At 53.2% G+C, this 25056-nt stretch overlaps 11 protein-coding genes across 11 annotated transcripts; 7 read left to right on the top strand and 4 right to left on the bottom strand.

The window, feature by feature from the left end:
- Positions 1 to 1464: 1464 nt before the first annotated feature.
- Positions 1465 to 3956, top strand: J4E84_010320 (uncharacterized protein; the record flags this gene model as incomplete). The annotated part of the gene is made up of 3 exons (XM_049392876.1): positions 1465 to 1501; positions 1550 to 1991; positions 2054 to 3956. 3 exons carry the CDS (start codon positions 1465 to 1467, stop codon positions 3954 to 3956), a joined length of 2382 nt encoding a protein of 793 aa, XP_049239434.1.
- A 130-nt stretch (positions 3957 to 4086) lies between these two features.
- On the bottom strand, positions 4087 to 5259 carry J4E84_010321 (uncharacterized protein; the record flags this gene model as incomplete). Its single annotated transcript, XM_049392877.1, has 1 exon — positions 4087 to 5259. One exon carries the CDS (start codon positions 5257 to 5259, stop codon positions 4087 to 4089), a length of 1173 nt encoding a protein of 390 aa, XP_049239435.1.
- Positions 5260 to 5908: 649 nt separating this feature from the next.
- On the top strand, positions 5909 to 6311 carry J4E84_010322 (uncharacterized protein; the record flags this gene model as incomplete). Its single annotated transcript, XM_049392878.1, has 2 exons — positions 5909 to 6013; positions 6102 to 6311. 2 exons carry the CDS (start codon positions 5909 to 5911, stop codon positions 6309 to 6311), a joined length of 315 nt encoding a protein of 104 aa, XP_049239436.1.
- Positions 6312 to 6964: 653 nt separating this feature from the next.
- J4E84_010323 (uncharacterized protein) lies at positions 6965 to 7908 on the bottom strand (the record flags this gene model as incomplete). Its single annotated transcript, XM_049392879.1, has 3 exons — positions 6965 to 7330; positions 7380 to 7583; positions 7636 to 7908. 3 exons carry the CDS (start codon positions 7906 to 7908, stop codon positions 6965 to 6967), a joined length of 843 nt encoding a protein of 280 aa, XP_049239437.1.
- Positions 7909 to 8242: 334 nt separating this feature from the next.
- On the top strand, positions 8243 to 10027 carry J4E84_010324 (uncharacterized protein; the record flags this gene model as incomplete). The annotated part of the gene is made up of 3 exons (XM_049392880.1): positions 8243 to 8544; positions 8594 to 9903; positions 9951 to 10027. 3 exons carry the CDS (start codon positions 8243 to 8245, stop codon positions 10025 to 10027), a joined length of 1689 nt encoding a protein of 562 aa, XP_049239438.1.
- A 589-nt stretch (positions 10028 to 10616) lies between these two features.
- Positions 10617 to 12714, bottom strand: J4E84_010325 (uncharacterized protein; the record flags this gene model as incomplete). Its single annotated transcript, XM_049392881.1, has 3 exons — positions 10617 to 11296; positions 11605 to 12174; positions 12522 to 12714. The coding sequence occupies 3 exons, from the start codon at positions 12712 to 12714 to the stop codon at positions 10617 to 10619; spliced, it is 1443 nt and encodes a 480-aa protein (XP_049239439.1).
- Positions 12715 to 14344: 1630 nt separating this feature from the next.
- J4E84_010326 (uncharacterized protein) lies at positions 14345 to 15495 on the top strand (the record flags this gene model as incomplete). The annotated part of the gene is made up of 3 exons (XM_049392882.1): positions 14345 to 14462; positions 14514 to 14660; positions 14711 to 15495. The coding sequence occupies 3 exons, from the start codon at positions 14345 to 14347 to the stop codon at positions 15493 to 15495; spliced, it is 1050 nt and encodes a 349-aa protein (XP_049239440.1).
- A 642-nt stretch (positions 15496 to 16137) lies between these two features.
- J4E84_010327 (uncharacterized protein) lies at positions 16138 to 18594 on the bottom strand (the record flags this gene model as incomplete). Its single annotated transcript, XM_049392883.1, has 2 exons — positions 16138 to 18447; positions 18502 to 18594. 2 exons carry the CDS (start codon positions 18592 to 18594, stop codon positions 16138 to 16140), a joined length of 2403 nt encoding a protein of 800 aa, XP_049239441.1.
- Positions 18595 to 19081: 487 nt separating this feature from the next.
- PPH1 (Serine/threonine-protein phosphatase PP2A catalytic subunit) lies at positions 19082 to 20343 on the top strand (the record flags this gene model as incomplete). The annotated part of the gene is made up of 6 exons (XM_049392884.1): positions 19082 to 19243; positions 19311 to 19352; positions 19402 to 19507; positions 19558 to 20091; positions 20145 to 20217; positions 20271 to 20343. The coding sequence occupies 6 exons, from the start codon at positions 19082 to 19084 to the stop codon at positions 20341 to 20343; spliced, it is 990 nt and encodes a 329-aa protein (XP_049239442.1).
- A 676-nt stretch (positions 20344 to 21019) lies between these two features.
- On the top strand, positions 21020 to 21664 carry J4E84_010329 (uncharacterized protein; the record flags this gene model as incomplete). The annotated part of the gene is made up of 3 exons (XM_049392885.1): positions 21020 to 21392; positions 21446 to 21546; positions 21599 to 21664. The coding sequence occupies 3 exons, from the start codon at positions 21020 to 21022 to the stop codon at positions 21662 to 21664; spliced, it is 540 nt and encodes a 179-aa protein (XP_049239443.1).
- A 492-nt stretch (positions 21665 to 22156) lies between these two features.
- J4E84_010330 (uncharacterized protein) lies at positions 22157 to 24941 on the top strand (the record flags this gene model as incomplete). Its single annotated transcript, XM_049392886.1, has 3 exons — positions 22157 to 22483; positions 22540 to 24790; positions 24829 to 24941. The coding sequence occupies 3 exons, from the start codon at positions 22157 to 22159 to the stop codon at positions 24939 to 24941; spliced, it is 2691 nt and encodes an 896-aa protein (XP_049239444.1).
- Between the last annotated feature and the right edge of the window lie 115 nt (positions 24942 to 25056).

Below are 25056 nucleotides of genomic sequence, written 5' to 3' on the forward strand. Positions count from 1 at the left end.
AGACATGGTCACGACGGCGATGATTGCCGAAGACCTTCTGGAAACCAGCGATAAGACGTGTAGATTCCTTGCGCTTGTCGTCCGAATCTTGAGCAATGCTATTGCTACTTATGCCAGCGCTGACACCGGCGTCATTGTTCGTACTGTTTTTGGGCTCTGATTTGGCGCGGTCGCCATCGTGGCTGCGGCGAAATGACTTCCCAGACAAGAAGCTTTTGAAACCGACCATGGTTAGTGTTGTCGAAGTGTTGAACAGATGAACTTTCAAGTGATCGTCGCTGTGACGGGGAGGCTGGGCCTAAAGGGTGCGTTGTTGCTGTTAGTCGAGTAGTAGCTGCCACTGTCAGTGCGGGCAATTTTGTTAAGTTCAGCTTCTAAACTCCAGTTGTAAACAACGCCAAGCATGCGTGATTTCGGATCCACGGCACCGGAAAAATGCGGGGTGTGGTAGCGAGAAGTGAAAGTGAAAGTGAAAGTGAAAATGCAACAACTTGAGCAGTCTGGTGCGTGTCGTCGAGCACTGGCGCGTTGGCGAAGTGAAAAGTACACCACCAAACAGCCACTGGAACGTGGACTGCTCAGTTCGAGATAAAAAGACGTCTGCTCGAATACAAGCAGAGATTTGTAAGGCTCGCCCGAGAATACTTTTCGCTGCATATGGTACTCGCGATATGTACCCTTCCCGACATTCGCCATCAGCTCAGTCCTTCGTTCAGATAGAACATATCGCCCCACTAACCGTTGATCAAGCTGGAGGCATATAGATTAGAACCAGGATATCCGTGTCGATTACCGTGACTAGACTCTATATAAGAAGTTCCATATCATTATTCCTGACGAAGGACATAAAGAAAAGCACAAAGCTGCTCAGGACGCAGTTGTAACAAATGACGAAACGCATGGTCTGACAGTATGGAAACAGACATAACGTAGAAGAAGCAACTCGACATCGTGTTTTGCGCAATTCATGAGATATCTGAAAATTGCATGGCAGAGATGCTTGATGAACGTGAGAGGCGAAAAAGAAAGTGACTAGATAAGGTCACACTGGGACTTAGAACCACAGCCTAACGTTGATACTCGATAGAACCAGTGCTTCCCTCAAGTAGTATCAGTATCTATGATCTTCTGTCACTAACAGTCTTCTTGCAGGAGAGTACAGAAGGCTCTGTAGGCAAGATGAGGGTGCATGGAGAAGCGGGCAACGTATCCACAACGGGAAAATGACTAGGACTCGCGAACAGTGCAATGAACATGGATCTGCGCGAAACACGCGATGCACTGTTGTGGTAGTAGAAGTGTGATGTGCGAGAGCACGATGAAGCCTTCAGGGTGGATAGTAGTGCAGGGTCCAGCGCGGAAGCCACGAACCCCGCCTGGCGCTAGGTAATTGACCCCACGCGAGTGGCTGGCCAAAAGTTCGTACCCCAAAGACAACGCCTGCGCAACATCGAGAGCAGCGCCATGGCTTTACTCGAGCTGCTGGACCAATTGCCAGCTGGTAGGTCACTAGGGTCATCACGTGTGATTGTTGCTAATCACACTGCAGAGGTACTCCTCATATGGCACGAGCATCGGCTCCCCATCCTACTGTCTGCACTAGTAGTAGCGACCATCGCGCGCCTTGTCATATACGCGCGCGACCGCGACCAGAGAGAGAAGCTCTCTGTATCACCCGCTCCTTCCTCGCCCAAGACCGCCGTCGAGCTCAAACCCGAATGGCTGCCCGAATACACCACGACGCTCAACTCTGCCAAGCTCAATGTTGATAACCTTGCCGAGGACGACACAAGGGCAGTGGCTGCCGTCGCGGAGACTAAGAAGGGCCCCAAAAGAGTCAAGGGCAGGAAGGTGCCGAAGAAGGTGGTCGCAGCTCCTGCATTTGATCATAAGACGGATAGAATCCAACCCTTGATATTCTTCCAATCGCTGTCTGGGACGACTGAACGTTACGCTACGCAGTTCGCGCAAGTCCTGACCGAATGGACAAGGTACGTTTTGGGCATGCACGACATATATGAGGCGTCGACTGACCTCCTGCTTCACGTTGCAGGGGATGCGATCAATCCAAGTCCTTCCTAGAGCCCCAGACGCTCGATATATCCTACATCGAACACGACGACTACTTCATTAGCCCACCGAAAACCGACGCGAACGTCAAGCACTTCTACATAATTCTCGTACCCACGTACAACATTGACACCGTCTTGGACGTCTTTGTAGAGAGCTTGCAGGAGACGCACAACGACTTCAGGATCGACACGGCGCCATTGAGCGCTTTGCTAGGATACGCCGTGTTTGGTTTCGGCGATAGAGAAGAATGGCCGACTGAAGAAGAGGGCTTCTGCAGCCAATCGAGAGAGGTGGACAAGTGGATGGCCAGGCTGACTGGCAGGAAGAGAGCATACCCACTTGGTATGGCCGACGTCAAGAGCGATGCTGAGCAGATGCTACAAGATTGGAGGATAGGCGTTCAGGACGCGCTCGTGGAGATCGCCGAAGGCCGAGGACTCGGTGACGGTGTCCCGGGTAGCGGAGATCCCATTGAGAGCGACGAAGAGGATCTAGACGATGGGAACGATCAAAATACACGCGTAGACGATGTTGAGGACTTAGGCTCGATGGTGAACGCTCCAATTCCGGTCGACTTTACCACCTACAAAAATTCCGCAACCACCCCCGAACCTGTCAAGGCCACTTCATCCCGTCAGGCTCCTAAGGAGATGGTTCCTACCACCTCTCCTACGTATGCCGCTCTTACCAAGCAGGGTTACAGCATCATCGGCTCTCATTCGGGCGTCAAGATCTGCCGATGGACTAAATCTGCTTTGCGAGGCCGAGGCTCCTGCTATAAGTACTCCTTCTACGGCATCGCCTCTCACTTATGCATGGAAGCCACCCCGTCTCTCTCATGCTCCAACAAATGCGTCTTTTGCTGGCGACACGGCACCAATCCGGTCGGCACTACATGGCGCTGGATAACCGATGCTCCGGATCTGATATTCGACGGCATCACAGCAGCACATTACAAGAAGATCAAGATGATGAAGGGAGTCCCCGGTGTCCGAGCCGAGCGTTTCAGCGAGGCCATGCGCATTCGTCACTGCGCCCTGAGTTTGGTCGGCGAACCAATCTTCTACCCACACATCAATGAGCTTCTCGGGATCATGCATCAGAACCGCATCTCCACGTTCCTTGTCTGTAACGCACAGCACCCAGCTCAACTAGCTTCTTTGATCCCAGTAACTCAGCTCTATGTCTCCATAGACGCATCAAACAAAGACAGTCTTCGTAAGATTGATCGACCTCTTCATCGGGATTTCTGGGAGCGCTTCTGTGCTTGTCTAGATATCCTTCGTAATCGGCGATTCGAGCAACGCACTGTCTTCCGCCTAACACTTGTAAAAGGCTTCAACATGGCTGAGGAGGTGCGTGGATACGCTGACCTTGTCGAACGTGCATTGCCTGGTTTTGTCGAAGTCAAAGGCGTCACATACTGCGGTACCTCAGCTGCAGGTTCTGCAGGCCTCACAATGCAGAACGTCCCCTTCTACGAAGAAGTTGCCGAATTCGTAACGGAACTCGAGAAAGAATTGAACAACCGCGGCCTGACCTATGGTATCGGCGCCGAACATGCGCATTCCTGCTGCATCCTGCTAACCGACCGCACGAGGTTCAAGAAGAACGGCAAGTGGGCGACAAGAATAGATTTCGAGCGCTTCTTTGATCTCTATGAGGGCAAGGTACAAGGGACGAGGATGGAGGAAGGTCAAGTAGTGGGCTGGAGACCAGAAGACTATGTTGGCGACGAGACGCCCGAGTGGGCGCTCTGGGGAAATGGCGGATTCGACCCTAGAGATGCGCGAGTGTATAGGAAGGGTAAGGGGCCCAAGGGCGACGATGCAGAGCAGAGCGCAGTGGAAGGGCAGGCCACCGCGGCTGCGTTGGAGTTCTAGTCACCGTCACAAATGTAAACACAAATTCAATCAAATGTGTGTTGAACAAAGGCTCATCATTGTTCTTCTATCTATGCATTGTATTCATCAAGTCGTAACATCCATGTATGCAGTCGTAGTGATGCAGCACTCATATAGCCGCCCACTCAACAGAGAACGCCCTCACGGGCTCATTCTCTTGAGCATCTACTTCGGGGTTCTCACCACCGATCATGTAGGCCTTCTTCGTTCCAGTACCGAGGCGTCCTCCACCGACAACATCCAGCAAGTCGAACTTCTGGTCCCAGCCCAAGCCAGTGGCGGCGAAGTGGCTGTGGTACCGAAGGGGGTCGCCTGGGTACACGTTGTAGTGGCATCCGAAGCGTAGACCGGGCATGTGGTAGTAGCCCTTGGAGTGTAGGTAGCGGAACAGCGGGTAGCTGTCCGGTACAGCTGGTGGAGGGACAGACGGGTCCTTGGCGGGCGTCGGTAGAGGAGGATATGAAGTTGTTGGTGTGACGAAGTGCTTCTGGGCAGCAACACCTTTCGGCGCGCTGGCCTGGATAGGAACAGCTGGTTCCGGAGCAGGCGAAGGGGGCGCAGCATCGAAGAGCGAGACGTCTTCGACAGAGGAGTCCACCTTGGGGGCCTTGATCTGTACCCACGAGTCTGAGAAACTAGAGCCTTTCATGATGAAGCCGAGACCAGAGCTACCGAGATCCGAGCTATCAGTGACGGAGCTAGCAGGACTCGAAGGCACCGTGACCTTGGTTGGTTTCGCTGACGCGGAAGAGTCGGCGAAGCTTGACCCCTTCATGATGAATCCAAGACCCGAGCTCGTGAGACTGTCGTCATCTCCTTGCAGAGTATCTTCCGAAGCAGTGCTAGCAGCAACACTTGACTTCTCGACTTCCTCCCTCTTAAGCCCCTTCGCTTCCAACGCCCTCTCTTTCCGCCTCTCCGCCAGCTCAGTCTGCTCCTTGGTAACATCCTCACCGCGCTTATCCATCTCCTCCATATACCTCAGTCTGTCCTCGCGGCTCATCTCCGCAAAAGCCTTCTGATGTGCCTGCGCATCATCCACGAGATACGCAGCGCCTTTATCGACGAGTACCCGAGCCTCTTCCGGCATGAGTTCAAGTGGTATGCCCAGAAAAACGTTCTGCTGGCTGAGGTTCGGTATCGTACCGACGAGGAGACCGCAGATGTTGTGCGTGCGACGGCAGTGCGCAATAACGTCCACATCAAAGAGGAGGTAGCGGCCGGCGACGTGGGATATCGGGAAGGGTTCTTTGATCTGTTTGGGGGCTGGGGCAGCCGCCATAGTATAGGATGATCTAGAGCAAAGCCTTTGTTAGTCTTTGCTTGTATAAAAGAGCGGTGAAATTCACGTAAAACGGTGAAGGTCAGTGCGTGAATTTTTGGTCGTCAGGACCACCGCGATGTTACATCGTACGGCGGAGTCGGTAGATTGACAGATTGATTTATAGGTTTATAATCATCCAAGGGGTGGGAGTGATAGGGAAAGGGTATACTGACTCACATCGCGGCGGTGATCGCGCCGTGGGGACTGGATGTCGGAAACTTGGATGGAAAACGAGAGTCGAGGAGCTTCAGACCGCAGCTTTAAGAAACTTTTTAGCTTAAGCCCTACCCACTATTACCCGCGTCCGTAGCTGGGAAAGGCTGGATCCATGGGACATGAGTGGCCGGGTGAAGGATCTAGACCGTACGTTGACTAGCGCAGGAGAACTTACCTAACGCGTCTGACCGGCGTCACGAAAAGGCTCCCGGTACCCAAGATTCGCGCCCAGCGCACCCCAATCAAGATATATCGAACACCGTGAAGCCTATATTGACGCGACTTCTTCTTGTTTGCTTCCTGTGGTTCCATTGTAGGCTGCAGGCCTTTTCAGGTTTTTTCGTTGTGTTAAGTGATCGCAACGACACAGAACCTTGGAAGAACACCAAACATGGCACCGCCATACTTTCCCGCGTCAACCAACGGTCAAGACACCGCGCCGTCAAAAACATACTACGAACAACAGCGCGAATTGCTCGTCACTGAAATTGCCCAAGTACGTGCACCCATCCAATCCACCACGGAGCGCACCGCAGCCCTCCAAGTCCCAGCTTCTACACTGGTTTATACTAACCAACGGTCAGAGTCTAGAAGTCGTCCTACAAAACATCAACAAGCTGAACCGTTCGCTCGAAGAAGTCACATCCGTCGGCAACGAGTTCGCACCCGTTGAGTCGCTATGGAGTCACTTTGAGAACGTCATGGCCAAGGACCCGAGTGAGCAACAAGAAGGACCACAGGAGGGCGCAACGGAACATGAAGGCGAGACGGAAGTGCCTCAGGAAAGGAAATGAGTGGTGGCAGGGAGACACCTTGTTAGTTTGCGATAAACAACAACGCGCCCGGAGGTGCACGGCCAGCCGTCGAACAGACCATGGCGATAGCAAGTATGATGTAATGATACCCCAGAGCGAGTCATTGGCACGATGCGCGACACCAGGGGATCGCAGTTACCACGTTGTACTATACCTTTACACAGAAGATACACCGTGTGTGTGATACTTGAGACTAAGGTATGCACCATTTCACGTGCCATGTACATCTGGGCGAAAGCATGTATGAAGGCGGTCAGCGACACGAGTTCTGTCATCGGCTAGTGACGATCAATTTGGAGAAAAACAGGTTTCAGAAATATGTTTGATTTACTTCCCCGGCGCAGGCAAATTTGATCGCCCACTCGCGCCATGCATACATACAGAATACCGAATACAGATACAAGAAAGAAAATGCTGCTACTGTGGACTATGGAATCGCTGCGTCCATTCTCATGCCAAAAGGAAACCCAAACGCCAGGCGGCCATGTACATGAAAAGACTTCCCTAGGATTAAGAGGAAGCGAACATGCCCGGACAGTGGTGGAGGTGAGCCGTATGTCATTAAACATCTTGATCGTGTCGTCCAGCGTCGTGAATCTCGATATGCTCTCCTCTCGATAGACACAAACAAACTATAGGACCTTGCAGCCGCTGCGCTTCTTCTTCTTACCGCCCCCAGCAGGGAACGACGACGTGTTCCCTCTTGACGAGGTCGCTGTGCCGACACGGCGCTCTTCTTGCTCCTTGTGCTCCTCGCCAACGGCCATTGTGACGGCCATGTCGAAGATCTCCTCTACACCGTCTTGTTCTTTACTACTGCACTCCATGTAGGCGGCGCCCATCTTCTTCGCAACCGCGCGACCTTGCTCCGATGTGACGGGCGTCAGGCCTTGTGTCTTGAGTAGCTCGATGCAATTCTTCTTGTTGCGCAAGTCGGACTTGAGGCCCAACAGCATGAGGGGCGTTGTTGGGCAGAAGTGGAGAACTTCTGGGTACCACTGGATGCTGTCAGCTGATGTACGAGGTATACGAATCGAAGTATCTTACCTTGTCCATGACGTTTTCTAGTGAGTTGGGGCAGTCAATCGCGAAGCAAACGAAAATGACATCTGTCTCTGGGTAGGAGAGCGGTCGCAATCTGTCGTACTCCTCCTGTCCAGCGGTATCCCACAGAGCAAGTTCGACCATCTTGCCTGTGGGAGGATGAGGAGTGTGAGTGATGTAGTTCTCAAAGACTGTTGGTACATATTTCTGCAGTCGCATTAGAATCACATGACATGTCTTTTTAGCTGGTAGTGCGTACCTCTGGGAAGTTGCCGGAGCTGTAGCTGATCAACAAACATGTCTTTCCGCATCCACCGTCACCGACAACAACGAGCTTCTTGGAGTAGGCTGGTGGTTCGGTGATGGCTGTGTCGCGCGTGTTGGTGGTTCCATATGAGCTAACGGTGCCATTGCTGTTGCGCTCGCTCGGTGTGCGGGCGTGGCTGCGGACTGGTGTGATTGATGAAACGGCCGCCTTTGTGCTCTGCTTGCGCCGGAGATAGTCGTAGTTCTGGGAAGGTGCGGTGGCCATGTTTGGAAGTGTGCGGGATGTGTAGTCGTGTCTTGTTTCAGACGAGGTTATCAATACGGAGAAGGAAGATGGTGTTGGAGTTGGTGTGGGGAGCGAGTGGTCGAGGCTTAAGAGAGGTGGATGTTGACTGTTAGAGGGCTCGGTCGCATATGGCAACCACGCTACGTCTCCAGCGGCTCGCTAAACTAGCGCCAAGTTGCAACGTGCCTGTCCATGTCTATCGATCGATGGCATGCATCCAAGCCCACAGCCTCGTCTTACTCCACGACGCTATCGCTGCCGCTGGACATGCACGTTCGATTAACTCGCCCACCCCCTTTCTGCGACCGCTGCCATGAGTCCGCGACATGATGCGCCCAAAGACACCGCAGCGACCACGGAGCCCAAATTGGACGCGGGCAACAAGGGCCACGATCACTATGCCCAACGCCTGCCCAGATGGCGCAATGCCCTGCGCAACCGCCTCATACCCATTGTGCGCTGGGAGACGCCCTGGCTCGCCCTGATGCAGGACAAGATGCGCTCGCCCGCCCTCGACTCCTACTTCGCCTATACCGCCAACCTCGGCACACATACCTTCTTCATGGTGTTCCTGCCCATCCAGTTCTGGTGCGGCTACACTAGCATTGGCCGAGCGTATGTCAGAAGCTGTCTCTCACTATCGTGCGACGTCTGACGTACATAGAACTGTCTTCATGCTTGCAGCCGGTGTGTACGGAACGGGCTTCCTCAAGGACATGCTCTGCCTGCCCAGGCCCTTATCACCCCCACTTGCCCGTATATCCATGTCCGGGTCCGCTGCGCTCGAATACGGCTTCCCATCGTCGCACTCTGCCAACGCGGTATCGGTCGCCTTCTATGCCATATACACGTTGCGCCAGTCAGCCGAGCAAGACAATTCAAACTGGAATGCGGGCTTGCAGGCGCTGTTCTACTTCTACGCGCTCTCCATCATTGCGGGGCGACTGTATTGCGGCATGCACGGGTTTCTGGATGTCCTGGTCGGAAGTATAATGGGTGCTTTGATCACGGCATTCCAATTGGTCTGCGGGGACTGGATGGACTCGTTCGTCTTCAGTGGCAGTTACATGGACATCTTCATCGCAACTTTGGTCGTGTGCGTTCTGGTGCGCATCCATCCGGAGCCTGCCGACGACTGTCCATGCTACGACGATAGCGTATCCTTCTCCGGCGTAGTCATTGGGATCAATCTTGGTGCATGGCATTACGCTCAGACCGGCTATGCCTTGAAAGATGCATACCCCTCGTCGGTTCCATTCGATCTGGTAGAGATGGGTCTGCTCAAGGCAACAATTCGCATTCTACTCGGTGTTGTAGTAATCTTCGTCTGGAGAGCGACCATGAAGCCTGCCTTGTTTACTATCCTGCCACCCATTTTCCGTCTTCTAGAGCAGGCCCGTTGGAACATGCCCCGCGCCTTTTTCCTCAACGCGTCCAAGTACAAGTCCATTAAGCCTTTCGCTGATGACGACAACGTCATTCCACCTGCATCAGAGTTGCCACATATGCTGAAGAACCTCGCCCACCCGCGTAAGCGGTCTGTATCCGTTGGGCCACAGTCTGCTGCCGATGCTTACGAGACGCTTGCTTACCGAAATCGCCGACGACGGGAAAGTGTCAACTCACTAGATGGTACGGTACCCGAAGACTCCGCTTGGATACCCGGCCCAGCAGTCCTTGATACACCCAACATCGAGAAGGGGGAACCACTACTGGGCGCAGGTCTCCTGCCTACACCCATGGCGTCTAGGGTACACTCGTACGAGCAGATGATGGGCACAGGTGAAGTGCATGTAAACGACAAGAATGCGTCTACTCCTCCAAGGAGCGACACAGACGTCGCTGGCGATGTCCACACGCTCACACAAAGCCCAACCGAGGAGGAGAATGAAAAGCGGGAGATCTTCATGAAGCTTACGACACCGCGAGTGCGCTATGATGTTGAGGTTGTCACGAAGTTGATTGTGTATACCGGTATGTTATATGCTATCAACAATAGATCGACAACTAATCATAACTAGGTATTGCGTATATCGCTGTTGCAGGCAACCCTATTCTATTCGAGTTCTTAGGCCTGGGTATGGGTCAGCAGTCGTAGTGGTCCGGGCCACAACTATGTTACGCCTCTTTTGCTGTACATATGCTGACACGGCTGGGTGGTCTTGGTGAAACCGATGGACGGTCTCAAGGTTTCTTCTTTCTTTAGAAGTCGAGTCTAGCCATGGAATATGGGACAGTCGTTGCGCAATGCCAGGAAAAACCTCCTGGTAGCCTGGAGCTACCTAGTGGTGCTTGAGGAATAATAGGCATTATTTCGTGGTATTCAGGGCGTATATACGCCCGGTGATTCGCTTCTATAGTAATCAGGCTGCCTATCCGATCTCCCATGGAATACTTTCGTACATGGATATGTCATGCTGTATTCATCGAGTTATACTCATGACATATCCATGTGCGAAATCATTCCATGGGAGATCGGATAGGTACGCCTTATACAAGAAAAAAGCTAGACAGGCTTGCAGGCTACATTAACCTAAAACCTTGCAAAGTACGTAACCTAACGTCAACGTAGGCTCTAAGCTGTTTAGTTTTTCCCTAAGTTTGCGTGGAATAATTGTCAAATTTGGAGAATCATCTGCGTGCGACCCACGGGAGCTTACATCATAGAGTTCTAAATGCCTAGTCATTCATGCATCGACCCTATACTCCTTCAGTCCCGCATACGTGCCACCCTTGACAATCTCCTTCGTCTCGCCCATAGTCCCAAAGCAGCAATGCTCCACCTTGCCCAAAGGTCCCTCTCTAGGATCATCCTCAAGGAGCACACCAAAGCGCAGCTTCGTCTTCGCCAGCTCCTTCGGAAAGGGGTCCCCACCCAAACACGCCCCAACACTCAAGTGATCCAGCGTAGGATTACGGGTAGTAGCCATGATGCGAGAGAAGAGCACATCCGATGCTACCCCATTCATGTGGAGTGACCATGCGCCAACCAGGATGAAGGCGAAAGTGATTGCGATGACGATTGCGTATCCGACCCAAAGTGAGTGTTTGTAATACACGTATACCATCATGGTTCGGGACTTTGTGCAGGGCACTTCTTGAGTCTGAACCACGACTAGATTTGGGTCGTTGAGAAGAGTGATGAGTATGTCTTCGAAAAGGTCCTGTATTTCTGTCTTCAGATCCACCAACGGGTACGAGGTGCTGCTGTTGACTAATCTCGTCTCAGATAGATCCGAGTAGGTGATGAGGATCTTTTGTTTTTCGATCTTGCCACGCAGGAAGCGTCGGAGGAGTGAACCGAGAGTATGGAAGGAAGCCGTTACTTTGTATTCTTCCATGTTCTTCTGGGGCTCGATGGGATGGTCTATCAAGCTGTTAGCACGAACAATAAGATGTCTTAGAATCGCGTTAGCAAAGTTTAGCAAGGGGGCTACATACTAGTAATAAGTTAGCAAGATATCTTGACAGCTATTCGTGGCGGCTACTTTACCCTCCGATGACCGGACGCAGGAACTCTCGTTTCAAGCGGGTTGCGGACTGCCTAGGATTGTAGCTCATGTTGAAAGTATATCTAGTGTACTGCATGACGCATTTGAATGTCTTGGGCTCTGTAGAGATGGACGTAACAAGTCAGTATATCTCTTACATATGGTTCGCATAGCCGGAGCTTACCATGTACGTTCCCCCATTTGGCCTTGTATTCCGGTTCCGCATCGTGCGAGTACGGCTCCGAGGTATTGATGGCGTAACCGATCCATAGGTTTGGCTCATTCCTGAATACGCCTAAAGACTCTGTACCATTTCCCGGGTCTTGATAACCGTAATCATCTTGATCAACATCAGCCTTGTATACAAGACTTCCTTTTGGCGCCAGTTCAGACAATGCGAACGGCGCGTCAGATTCATCAGTATCGTCAACATCCTCGCATTTGTAGCCAGGTCCCACGAAGCTTATTGTGTATGTGCAATTCCAGCCCGATCCGCAGAATACGGTAGAAGCATTTTCGCGGGGCTGTGGCTTCTGCATGTATACACTACTGAACGCCAAGCGGCGCGCGTTCTTGGACGGCTGATCGTAGTAGTCAAAGAAGCTTCCTGTACTCGTTGCCGCGGAATAGTCTGCTTCATCTCTCCTTTCCTCTTCGGCTGGCTCAGTGGTGTTATAGAAATTCAAGCTCTTCTGCCAGAATTTACTCATGTCCCGAAAGTCGTATATAGACTCCTGGGTAAAATCCAGGGTAGCTACAGAGCAACTGGCAGTATTGTTGAACGTTCTTAGCTCAGATGTTAGTGAGGCTGGGGATAACACGGATGCAAGTGGTAGTAACTTGGGTAGGTCAGTACAGATTTGTTGTGGAAGTATTGGAGACTTGCCCAGGTACAGGCTGCCATGAGCGTAGCAAGCTTGCCATTTCTGATCATCTCCCAGTTGAGGAAAAATTGCGTCGGATCTTCCGTTGCAGAGAACAGGCCATCAATACCATTGATCGTCATCGCCTTTCGTCGGAAGGTATACCATATGCGCTGATGGTTACACATGATGACAGTTCCAACCAGTGTACTTTTCACGAAGAAGGCCAAGGCTGTACCATATCGCACCATCTTCAGTTGCTCGGTCGCAGGCTTCCCATTGAGATGCATGTAAAACAAGTGATGACCCACTGCTGCCGCAAACCCTGCCATGAACAATGCCACTATGAGAGCCGGTGTTGTCCAGTATATGTGCCATTGGACCAATTCGCCAGATCTCCTGTCGACGAGAGCTTGGGTATCCGCATCCATGGTCTTCTTATGATAAAGCGAGTTTAGAGTATACGTAGAATCTCTCGCTGAGCGTATGGAGTGGCCCGAGGTGCCGTGTTCTCCACGCACCGGCTCATACCGGCTGTCACCGTGTGGCAGGCCCAAGTAGGCTCCCGCCCGCAACCCACTCTTTGTACCCTCATCGTGAGACTGACCCAAGGATCGTGCGGGAGTAATGTGCGGCTCTAAACCATCCGATGATAGCCGTGAAAGATATGAGAGCTCGATAGGATCGGATTCTGTGCGGAAGGGATCGTAGGATTCAGGACGTGATTCCGGTGAAACATCCCGTGAGGAATAAGCCGACTGGATCCCTCGAGAAGCCATCGTTATCGCAATGTTGTGAGTCTAGGAGGGTAGGATTTTGAGAGCATAGGATGATTGCGACGCCGGCCCAAAGTCATCAGGAAAACACCATGGTGCTAGCGTTCAGCGGGGTGTTGCACATGTAATACTGTGGGCGTATGCAGCACGACAACAAGAGGAGGGCGTCCGGAAGGCTCAATGAATGCCGATGCTGTCGCATGCAACTATCTCAAGGACGATCGGGATGAAGAAAGCATCGTGCCCGGGACTGAGCCCCCACTTCTCCATCATCGCTCCCTCAGGTGTGGTCTATTCTGGGGAACCGAGATGAGGCGTAGGCGGCGCGCAACACAGGAAAGACTGCCTATTGGTAAACCATCGTCGCACTAAGCGCGACTGCAGGTGGCTGGCTGGAAACTCGAGACACTTGGTAGCTGGCGATGTAGACCTACCTCATACATAAAAAACCTGAACAGGCCTGCGGGCTACATCAAGACAAAAGCTTGCAACGTAGGTGACCTAACGATAACCTAGGCTCCAGGATGTTCTTTTTTATTAGGTTGACGTGGACCAACGATCAGATCGCGCGTGCGGAGGTGCTCGCTCTTACAAACTGTAAGTATGACAAAAGGAAGCTACGCAAGAGACATCTTCCACATTCGATGTCACAGCCTATACCGCCCATCACCCTTCCGAGTGTAGTATAGTGGGGTGCCTCAGAAAGACGGATCCCTTGGTAGAAGGCAGTAGAAGACGGTGCGGGGCATGAGTAGGCGCGAAGCCACGCGACATCCTCGCGTTTCTCCATCGGACCCACTCCGCCTACCTGGAGCTTACAAATGCGGTTCCAGCGACCTTTGCCGACATCTGCCATGTTGCGCGCAGCCCCAGGCTCTAGAATGCACGTTTTCCGAAGATCCGAGCAATTCCCGGCAAGGCAAGCAGAGCATCGGTCAGCCATCCTGACAAACTCGTCTTTCAGACCGGCAGTTCGCCTTAGAGATTATGGCGATAAACCCGCCATTGGGTCTTCTCCGTACGGCCAGACTGATCGCCAACAGTCCAGGAAGCTAATGATCCATGATAGCCGCAGTTTACAGGGGAGCTACAAGCTGTGACGTGAACGCGGACTAGCTCTTGTTATTCTTGCGTCACTATTCGGACCTTCGACGACCCCACATGCACATGGCAGTACATAAGGAGCAGGCACCGTCATGGCAGAGACGTCATAAAGGTTCAAAGGTCTTTTGTAGCTCCTTCGAATTCCCCATAGCAAACACTCCCACATATAATCAACTACAACATGGCACCATCAACGACAAAGGCATGGACCGTTCAAGGCCAGGATGGCTTTAACTCTCTCAAATTCAATGAGCAGGCCAAGGTACCTGAGATAGGCGACAAGGACGTTTTAGTCAAGGGTGCGTAGAGCTCATTCAATAGCCTCAGCAATAGTACTGACCAATTGACAGTCCACGCCGCATCATTGAACTACCGCGACCTTATCATTCCCATGGGCAAATACCCCTTCCCAATGAAGGACAACACTGTGCCTGGCTCGGATGGCGCCGGCACTGTAGAATCGGTCGGCAAGCGCGTCACACGCTTCAAGCCTGGAGGTTCGTATCCCCATACAGACCAATGCATACAGCCTTCTAACATCACCCAGACAAGGTAGTCACCCTCTTCAACCAAGGTCACATCGCCGGCTCCCTAGACGCACAATCTCTCGGCACCGGTCTCGGAGGCGCCATTGACGGTACCCTGCGAGAGTACGGCGTTTTCGACGAAGCTGGTCTCGTTGCGGCCCCCTCCAACCTGAACATGCTCGAGGCCTCTACCCTCTCATGCGCCGCCCTCACAGCTTGGAACGCCCTATACGGTCTGGAGTCACGCGCTCTCAAGCCTGGTGACACAGTCCTCACACAAGGTACCGGTGGTGTATCCATCTTCGCTCTGCAATTCGCAAAGGCAGCTGGCGCCCGCGTCATTGCGACAACTAGCTCCGCACAGAAGGCCGACCTCTTGAAGAAGTATGGTGCCGACCACGTCATCAACTACAAGGAGACGACCAACTGGGGGGAGGAAGCCGCGAAGCTCACTCCCAACGGCGCTGGTGTTCAGCACGTTGTCGAGGTTGGCGGCCCGACCACGATGGCACAGTCTCTCAAGGCCATCGCCATCGACGGCGTTATCTCCATTATCGGTTTCATTGGCGGCGGCGGAAAGGACCAGCCTACGTTCCTCGACTGCCTTAACAACATCTGCACTGTGCGTGGTGTATTGGTCGGTTCAAGACTGCAGATGGAGGATATGTGCAAGGCAATTGAGGCGAATGATCTGCACCCTATTGTTGACGAGAAGGTGTTTGAGCTCAAGGATCTCAAGGACGCCTACCAATACATGTGGGACCAGAAGCACTTTGGTAAGCTCACTGTCAAGGTTGCATCATAGAGCATGCGACATGGAGTATATAGTACAGTCTAATTTACTGTAAACACTACGCTATGCTATAACACAATTGTGCCTCTCGCTGGCTAACCAGAACCTGCCCGTCCCCCCGGCGAGACCAACTCGAACCCCCGAAGGGGTGAGTCAAGGTCTCAAACCAGGAGGACTAAGGCAAGAGTAAAGAACTAGCTACAAGAAAGAAAACAAATACAAGAGCCTCTCGCTGGACGACCAGACGAGCGTACCACGTGCCCTACTAAGAAAAGAAACTGAGCCTCTCGCTGTATGAACAGACGAGCGTACCACGTGCTCCGCAAAAAAAGAAACTGAGCCTCTCGCTGTATAAACAGACGAGCGTACCACGTGCTCTGCAAAAAAAAAAAGACCCCGGGGCGACTACCAAGGTACAAAAAAGAACAAACCGCTCGCCAAACAGACCTCTGGCAACTACCAGGGTACCAAAAAACAAAACTCCAACTATGCAAAAACTCAAGCCTCTATGGGCGGTGGGGGGTATCATGGGGTATCAGGGTCGTAATGTAACCGTCGTGAAAAACCTCGTAAACGACTGAACTCCATGCTGTGCGCCAAAAACAATGCGAAAAGAGAATCCGTGTGTTCGAATGAAGAATGGAAGAGTTGTACTCAGTCCAGCTCGGTGGTAGGATGGCCGGCCAGCAGAGTGGTTGCGATACGCTTGCGTGCATCGTCCATGCCGTCGGTAGAAAGGACTCGAGTGGGAGCGTCGCCGCGGATGAGGGTCAGAGCGTTCAGGAGAGTGAAGACACCGCAATCGCTTCCGTTCTTCTGTTGCTCACTCCTCTGGCCAGTTTCTTTGTTCCACTCCGAAGGAACCCAGTATTCACCGAGCTCCTGCTCGAGGTATTTGACGAGCTTGTCGATGTATGTTTGTCCGTCAAGACCCATAGAGTCAAAGTACTCAATAGTGCGTTCCCGGGGATAAACCGCGAGCAGACGCCAGTGACCTCTGTCGCAGATGGGATAGAGGAGAAGGTCGGCGTCGAGGTACTGCTTGCCTTTCAGCTGGAACCTGTTGGTCCAGCGAGAAGTATCGGCAGTCTGGTACCAGAATGACGAAAAGGCGTGAAGGGGCGGTGCAGGACCGTTGCGCTGGTGAGCGAAGCCCATTTCCTTCTTCTTTGCAGCGATGAGAATAGAAAGATACTCGTTGACGATGCTGTCGTTCAACCATGCCCTGGGATCACCGTTGAAGACGCGAGGCAACAGAGTCGCAAAGTCTCGAGCGTATAGCTTGTCCTCAATGACGAACGAATCTGGCTTGCGGCCGTATTTGGTCTTGGCTGCGGCGTCTTGCAGTGCAGCTTCTTCCTCGGGAGTGAGCGGCGCAATAAGTGGCTTCTGAGGCGGTGGGGGAGGCGGTGCCAAGGCAAGCTTCCTCTGCATTTCCCGTTGAAGGTCTTCGAGGAGTTCCAGCGAGAACTCGCACTCCAGGAGCGATTCATCGGGTGCGTCGAAAGCGTCAACGGAGACACCGCGCCAGCCACCATTTTGCGCAGGAGAATCAAGAAGGGTTATCTGCGGGCTGCTGTCTGCCGACGAGCGAGAAGATGATGACGCCTGGCTGGCATTTGATGCGCCGCCATCGTTGTTCTGGAACACATTGTGGTATTCCCTGATCGGACTTGAAGTAATCGTCTCTAGCGTGGAGTCGAGCATCTCGCTGACTTTGGTGTCGACGTAGAAGGGCTTGCATTTAGCATCCTTTTCCCATCGCACTCCCTTCGCTCGCGGCGGAGACGGCGCATCAACGAGGAATGACAAGTCGTTGGCGTATTCGACTTCAGAGGTTTCAGTGACCTCAGGGAGAAAGGACAAGTCGTTGGCGTACTCGAAGTCGGGGACGGCAGCTTCGGTTTCAGTCTTTGGTTGTGATGGAGATGCTGATGACCAAGCATTCGTGGAGTGGAAGGGGTTCTGGTTGAATGACTCGGCGAAACTGTTCTTAGCTTGCTCGGTATCGGCGAAACCTTCCTCCGTAGACTCGAGCGCGGCATTGAGGCTTGCGATGCGCTTGCGTTCCCTGTACATCTGTGCCTTGACCAGTTGGCGTCGCAGAGGTGTGACCGTAGGCGGGTTGGAAGTGCGCTTGCCATTGGGGGCTGGGCTTGCGGATGCTTGCGATGAGGAGAGTGCTTGCGCCGACGGTGACGTAAGACCTGAAGAGGCATGGGCAGTTGAAGCATTGCGGAGCTCAGAGATCCAGGCCGGGTTGGCATTGTCGTAGGCAGGCGGGTCATAGTGGTATAGTGGGGATGACAAGACCGGGCTTGCGGGCGAGGCAACCGCGGGTGAGGCGACCTGAGGGCTGTTCCAGAATATTGTCATGGGAGAGCCGGTCTGGGGGTCGCGCGGCGGGGTTGAAGTGAAGACATCCTCGAAAGAGAAGTCTACACTGACCTCAAGGTCCTCGTCGTCTTCCAGGCTGACGTTGCCGCCCTCGTCGAGAGATACATCTCTATTGTATGCTCCAGGCACGATTTCCTCGAATTCTTGTGTAGGTGCTGATGACGTATATTGAATTGGCGGAACGCGGAATTGGTTGGGGCTTAGCTCTGACGCGCGCGCCTGCCTTTGGTGTTCGCGACGCGCCTGGTTCGCGCGCGCGCGCACTGAAGGCGACGGTGTCGCGCATTCCTCGTCTGCCAGACCTGCGGAGATGAAGCGCTTCTTGTTGGAGCCGGTGGCGGAGATGATGGGGATCGCCTTGATAGTCTCGCGGCGGAGATAGCGGTTTGCAAGGCGTGCGGGGAGTGAGAGCAGGTTGGCAACGCTCACGGTCGCAGCCCACTTGCCGAGCGTAGTGAAGAGAGAAGCGCGCGGAGGTATGACTTCCTCGGCGGCAATGATGTGATCTTGTGGCCATCCGCCTGGGATACGCAGATGTGATATTGAGGAAGGGGTGTGTTGCTGCGCCTGCCGTTGTTGTCAGCTCGCGTCGCGTCAGTATAGGCAGCGACGACTACTCACCTGCAGTTGAGGAGCGCCGAAGCCATTGGCAGCGACTAGCATATCCGCAGACGCGCTGGAGAGGTAGGCGCTATAAGCGCGCTTGTTGGACATTGTTGGTATTGCTTGTCGCGGTGGTGGGTGCGATGGGCAGTAGTGACAACAATGTGGTGGAAGTGGTGTAGAGTGGAGAAGGGACGAGGGTCGCGGCTGCTGCACAAAGCTGCCCGCAGTAGCGGCCGCGCACGGACCCGCGGCTAACGGTTCGCGCTAAATTGCCTGAGGCTCTTGGTACCCGGCGCGGAGAAACAATCCACCATTACGGCCTGCTTCCAAGGTAGTATGTGCCTGCAGTGCGTGGTCGTGCCTCTCCCCATATTCCTGTCATAGATCCTGCTGCCGCCGTCGATATCGCCTTGCACGCCACACGCAGCCTCCGACCCCAACGCCCTCCGGATTGCAAGTCGCTACCGCCCACCGCCTCTACTCGTGTCTGCTGCACGTCATTGGTCGAGTTTGAAAGGGCAAGAACCCCTCGACAGCTCTACATCACAACAACCGATCGACCCCCCACCTACATCGATCCCGCCGCCCCGCAACCATGGATACCAATATGGAGGACGTCAAGATGCCAGAGCCCATGCAGCTGTCGTCTGCCCCCACGACTGAGCCGACCACAATCCCCACGCTGGACGGCTGGATTGAGAGTCTGATGAGCTGCAAGCAGCTGGCCGAGAGCGACGTGCAGAGACTATGCGACAAGGTATGCGACATCCGCCTGGCGCACAATGTCATCGGGAATGCCTTTTCTGACAAGCATCGTGTTACAGGCCCGCGAGGTACTTCAGGACGAGTCCAATGTACAGCCAGTGGTACGTACCCTTTTTGCCGCGCCTGCGACATCTGCTCACCGTCGCATAGAAATGCCCCGTCACTGTCTGCGGTGATATACACGGCCAGTTCCACGACTTGATGGAATTGTTCAAGATCGGTGGCCCCAACCCGGACACCAACTACCTCTTCATGGGTGCGTTGCCTGCCTCAACCCTACCCGCTCACACTGACTGACGTGTACAGGCGACTATGTCGACAGAGGCTACTTCTCCGTCGAGACCGTCACCCTCCTAGTCGCACTCAAGATTCGATACCCCCAGCGCATCACCATTCTCCGTGGCAACCACGAGTCCCGCCAGATCACCCAAGTCTACGGCTTCTACGACGAGTGTCTCCGCAAGTACGGCAATGCCAACGTCTGGAAATACTTCACAGACCTATTCGACTACCTGCCGCTCACTGCCCTGATCGACAACCAGATCTTCTGTCTGCACGGTGGTCTCTCCCCTAGCATCGACACCCTTGACAACATCAGGGCGCTCGACCGCATACAGGAGGTGCCTCACGAAGGACCAATGTGCGACCTGCTCTGGTCCGACCCAGACGACAGGTGCGGCTGGGGAATCTCACCCCGTGGTGCAGGATACACCTTCGGTCAAGACATCTCGGAGGCCTTCAACCACAACAACGGCTTGACGTTGGTGGCACGTGCTCATCAGCTAGTCATGGAGGGGTATAATTGGTCGCAGGACAGGAATGTCGTTACCATATTCTCGGGTATGTTGTTCGTTCAATTTTCCGTTGCCGATGATCCCACTGACCTCGTACAGCACCGAACTACTGCTACAGATGCGGTAACCAGGCCGCTATCATGGAAATCGACGAGCATCTAAAGTATACCTTGTAAGTTCCTTCCCTCTCGATATGCTATTTTCAATATCTAACACACATCCCAGCTTGCAATTCGACCCTTGCCCACGCGCTGGCGAGCCTATGGTGTCGCGAAGGACCCCGGATTACTTCCTCTAGGCGGACTCTTCCTCTTGGCTCCCACCGCTATCTCAGCACAGCGTTACATTTGGAAGTCATCACTGAATACACTATGTACGATTGCATTCCTGGTCACCCGAGCCGTCATGAGAAGTGACGGGAGACGCGTGGCAACGACGTGCTCGCTTGAAATGAGGCTCTCATTGTCTACAAGGCCCCAAGAAGCCGTACTAGAGACACGTGGGAATGTTGCAATAGGTGGTGATGTAGCTAGTGCGCAGACTGATAATGGTAGAGAGTTGACACTAGTGTTCCTGACTTCTGTATGTGCTTTGGTGAACTTGTGCGTTGTTCGTAATAGACTCCCGCGCATGAGCATTCATGTTTAATGCGCGATATATGTCCTCACTCCATCGCTGTGTCTTCATTTTGTCGGTCCCATCATGTAGTAGCAAATAAGGTGTTGCATTGAGCGATTACCGTGATGCTGTCTCTTTAGGCATATACATTATTATGTCATGTTGAATTACTACTTCCAGCACTGCACATGCATCCATGCAAAAGACAATGTTATTCTCGGACGGTGCGCTGTCTGTATCGCTGGGCACCCGGGATGGCCTTCAACTAGCCATCCTAGCTGAGTCAGCCACCCTCTTGCATCTCGAACTTTTGTCCAGTACCAACATCTCGAGCCACACCACAGCGCCCGCCCATGATGCCTCTCACACTCTTCCGACGTCTTGCGCGACCCTCGATCCTCTCCGCAGTTGCTTTCGCTCCGGCGCGATCAACACGGCCATCAATCGCCGCCTCCGCTTTCCAGAACAGTACCCCGGCCTTCGCAGCCCGCCCAACACCGTCGTCGCGCGCACACAAATGCACATTAATACAAGTCCTGCGACAGGGGAGGATAGCGCGGAAGGCGCGTAAACTACGATCGCCACAATTGAAGGATAGGCCGGAGCTGAAGGGCGTATGTCTGAAAGTGGGAACGACGAAGCCGAAGAAGCCCAACTCGGGTGAGCGAAAGATTGCGAGGGTCAGACTGAGTACGGGCAAGGTTATCACGGCGTATATTCCGGGAGAAGGTATGGCAAATACATGGGAATGGTGGGCTACGGGAAGACTGACCAGTACGCAGGTCACAATGTACAGCAGCATTCAGTTGTCATGGTACGAGGCGGACGAGCGCAAGATTGCCCTGGTGTGAAGTACCATTTGGTTCGAGGAGCACTGGATCTGGTAAGTCTCGTGAGCACAATTATCATGGGAAGACATGGCTAACACTCTGCAGGGTGGTGTCGGCAGCAGAATCACCTCACGGTCAAAGTACGGAACGAAGAAGCCCAAGACGGCATAGATGGCATAGATGGACAGTGCGGTGGAGTGTATACATATGATTGTACCATACCCTAGCATCATGGGCGTTGACGTTTAGCGGACGTGGAAATGCATTGTCCAGCTGCTAAAGTATGCATGGTTCACGGACATAGGCACACAGCAGACATTCGCTATGGTTGTTTAATATGTGTGCATGACCGCCGTGATATATCAGAAATCGTGTAGTATTAGAGTGTGGCGCAGGTCAATATACCTCGGAGGTTTACCTATGCAGCTGCAGCCCGACGGCTCGGAGGTCGCGTCATTCCAAGGTTTCCACGGTCGACCTCCGCACCAAGTCCACAGCACCCTTACATCGTCGCGCAAGCTCAAGACGCCTGACCCAACTATCGCTGTGAACTGCATCTGTCTTCACAGTCGCCATGTATCTGCTTCACTAATTACTGGATTTAATCAACACTTCGAGTAGTTCTGCTTGCCGACCTATCCTCGGATATCCGCAACCGCCGCAATGGAGACGCCAGGCGCGTCTGCCAACGCGACTTCCTTCTTGCCGTCGCCAGCAGACTTGCTCATGGCATTACCGCGCCTCTTCTCCAAGGCCAGTTTCCTCGGCGAAATGATGCGCTCGGGTGGAAGCGTTATCGCGGAACCTACGGCCAACATGACAAACAGCACCATGACGACTACAGGCTCGGGGTTTGTACAGGAATCCATCGCTGCAGCGGCTTCTGCGATTTCGACCGAGGGCGAGATGACCGTGTGGCAAGCTTTGAGGAACGTAGCCGCCTGGTTCAGCTACATTACTTCCAAATGGGCCGTCGCAACATTCGCCCTGGTGAGCATCTGCTCCCATGACTACGACTACTGCCTTTTGCTGATTTGACGTCGCAGGCAATCGTGCTTAACAGAACTCACTTCTACGCCAACAGCCGCGTTCCACTTTCCTTCGACCGCCTCTACCTTCGTTTCGCCCTCTACATCATGCCCTTGATCCTCTTCCTCTACCAGACGCAGAACACTCTTCGCGCGATACGCTGTCAAACCTCACCGGGTTGGTCAGAGATGCAGTACGGAGCGGATGGTAGGCAGCTGGATACAGACTTCGGTGGCGAAGGCGGCTTCCTATGGCAGGTCACGTCAAAGATACTCTTCTGGGAGACTACGGAGAGCTCATGCCGAGCTGCGAATATGTTGCCCATCGGCCCGGCGACCACGCGGCCTTCTGGATCGCTATCGCTTCTATGGCCTATGTTTGTGACCCTTGGATTTGGCCAGTTCGTCGATACGTTGGCATGCGCCCTGCAAGGAAGACGCCCGATCCAGGAAGTCGGCATGACCATCTTCGAACATTCGCTCGCATTTGCAGAGGCTGAGGCTGTCGTCACGAAGCCGCTAGCGGTCGATTCCGTACGCTTCTTCAAACCGAAGTCTGTCTTCACTCCAGATGGCACATCCTTCACGATTCCGAGGTCGAAGCTCTCCAAGATCGCCAATGTACCACCGGAAGTGCTGTTGATTTCCCTCATCTCTAGTTTCAGCCACTTCATGAGCAACCTGTTAGCCATCGCTGGAGTGCGCTCTAGATGGCGACTCGTCACGACAACAATCTGCGGACTTGCCTATATGTCAGCTTTCGCATGGAGCTGTGTTCGTCTAGCAACGATGGTCACTGATCCAGACCACTATGTGGGGATATTGAGATTTCCTACTGTATGCATCATTGGATTCATCCCGCACTTGTTGATACTTGTGGGCATCGCGATATGCGCACTAATCTACCTGCTGGCCTTCATCATCACCGTACTTTCTCCACCTGCAGGACATGCCGACAATCTATCTCTGAGAGAGAGATTTGCATCCGCCTACGGCAATCTACATGCCAACATTCATCTGTCCTCGATTACGCCTTTGACTATCAATTGGCACGAAGATTTCTATACGACTATACTCAAGGTAGGCTATGTCATTCTCACATCCGCCAGTGAAGCCGTGTTTCTCAACGAAGGAACCAAGGTCAATGTGCACCCTATGACCTGGCTCGAAAAGCAGAGGTTGCAGGAACTACTCGCTCGGCGAAGAAGAACACGAGAGATGATCACCAACATCCCGTCCGAGCTCAGGAACGACACATTCGCGCAAGGCATCGAGGTAGTTGACGAACTCAACGATGTCAGAACGGATACATCACTGTCAGGTTATGCAAAAGAACGTAAAACGCGAGGAGTACAGGCATCCACTGAACCAACGATTGGACAGAATGATCCTGCGATCCAACAACGTAGTCGCTACTTGCAGACCTATCAGTTCTTCTTCCGTATATCAAAGTTGATTATACTTAGTCTCGCAAGGATCACGGACTGGGCGTTGACTAAAGTCTCGATCAGCTATCGACCAAGATGGCTACAACGCGCTGTTGGGTTCCACGCTGATCATGTTGATAAGATGTATGCTCCGCGACACCCCGATCAAGCGTTGGCAAGAGAGTCATGGCTTACCACAGATGATCGGTCTCGAATTCGCCAGGACCGGAATTTTGACGTTGAAGTCTTCGCGAAGGAGAGGCTCCGACAGAGTGGGTTCTATTCGGGACCCAACGGGGAAGATTCCGAAGAACGTCTTGACGACTACCTGTACTCCTGGTGGCGCAACGGTAGCTTATGGAATGACGTTGACAACACCAGAGACTATGTTGACTCGCAAGATGATGACACGACTAGTGTAGTGTCATTTGCTACCACAACAGACAACGACGAGTGGTCAGACATGGACGAGGGTCAAAGAACACCTACGCGTGCAACTTACCAGAGAAGTCGGGAAGCAACACCTATCCCTGACGACGCAATGGACTTTTCGAGACTCTCTCAACTTCTGGATCCGAAATCTAGTGAGGATCGCGAAGAAGCCAAGCTGCTGTCTCGCCACCTCCAGAGCTCCAATATCATGACACGCTCGCAGTACCGCAAAGCTCTTGAGCGCGAAGAGGCGAAGATTCTCACAACATCACGCTACAAGATGAGCGGCGGCGTCAACATGACGCCTGAAGAAGAAGAGCAGCTTCTAGAAGATCTTATTCTCAGTCGTCGGAGCGCAACGGCGCCGCAAGGCGCAAGTACAGCTGGAAGCTGGGACACGGGTGCAGAAGGTATGGGCTCAGAAGGACCGCAATGTGTAGTCTGCCAGATGTCGCCAAGGACAGTACTGGTGTGGCCATGTGGGTGCTTGAGCCTGTGCGACGATTGCCGGGTGGGGTTGGCTTCGAAGAACTATACGGCGTGTGTGTGTTGCAGGACTAATGTGGCTGCATACTCGCGTCTTTTCGTGCCTTGAGGTTATAGAGGTCTGCATAGGGCTGGCGTTGAACATTTGTTTGCATGATCCTGTACATGATAGCACATTATACCAGAATCG

Source organism: Alternaria hordeiaustralica (genome assembly GCF_023758085.1).
Source record: "Alternaria hordeiaustralica strain BMP 2776 chromosome Unknown scaffold_39, whole genome shotgun sequence".
NCBI classification, from domain to species: Eukaryota; Fungi; Ascomycota; class Dothideomycetes; order Pleosporales; family Pleosporaceae; genus Alternaria; species Alternaria hordeiaustralica.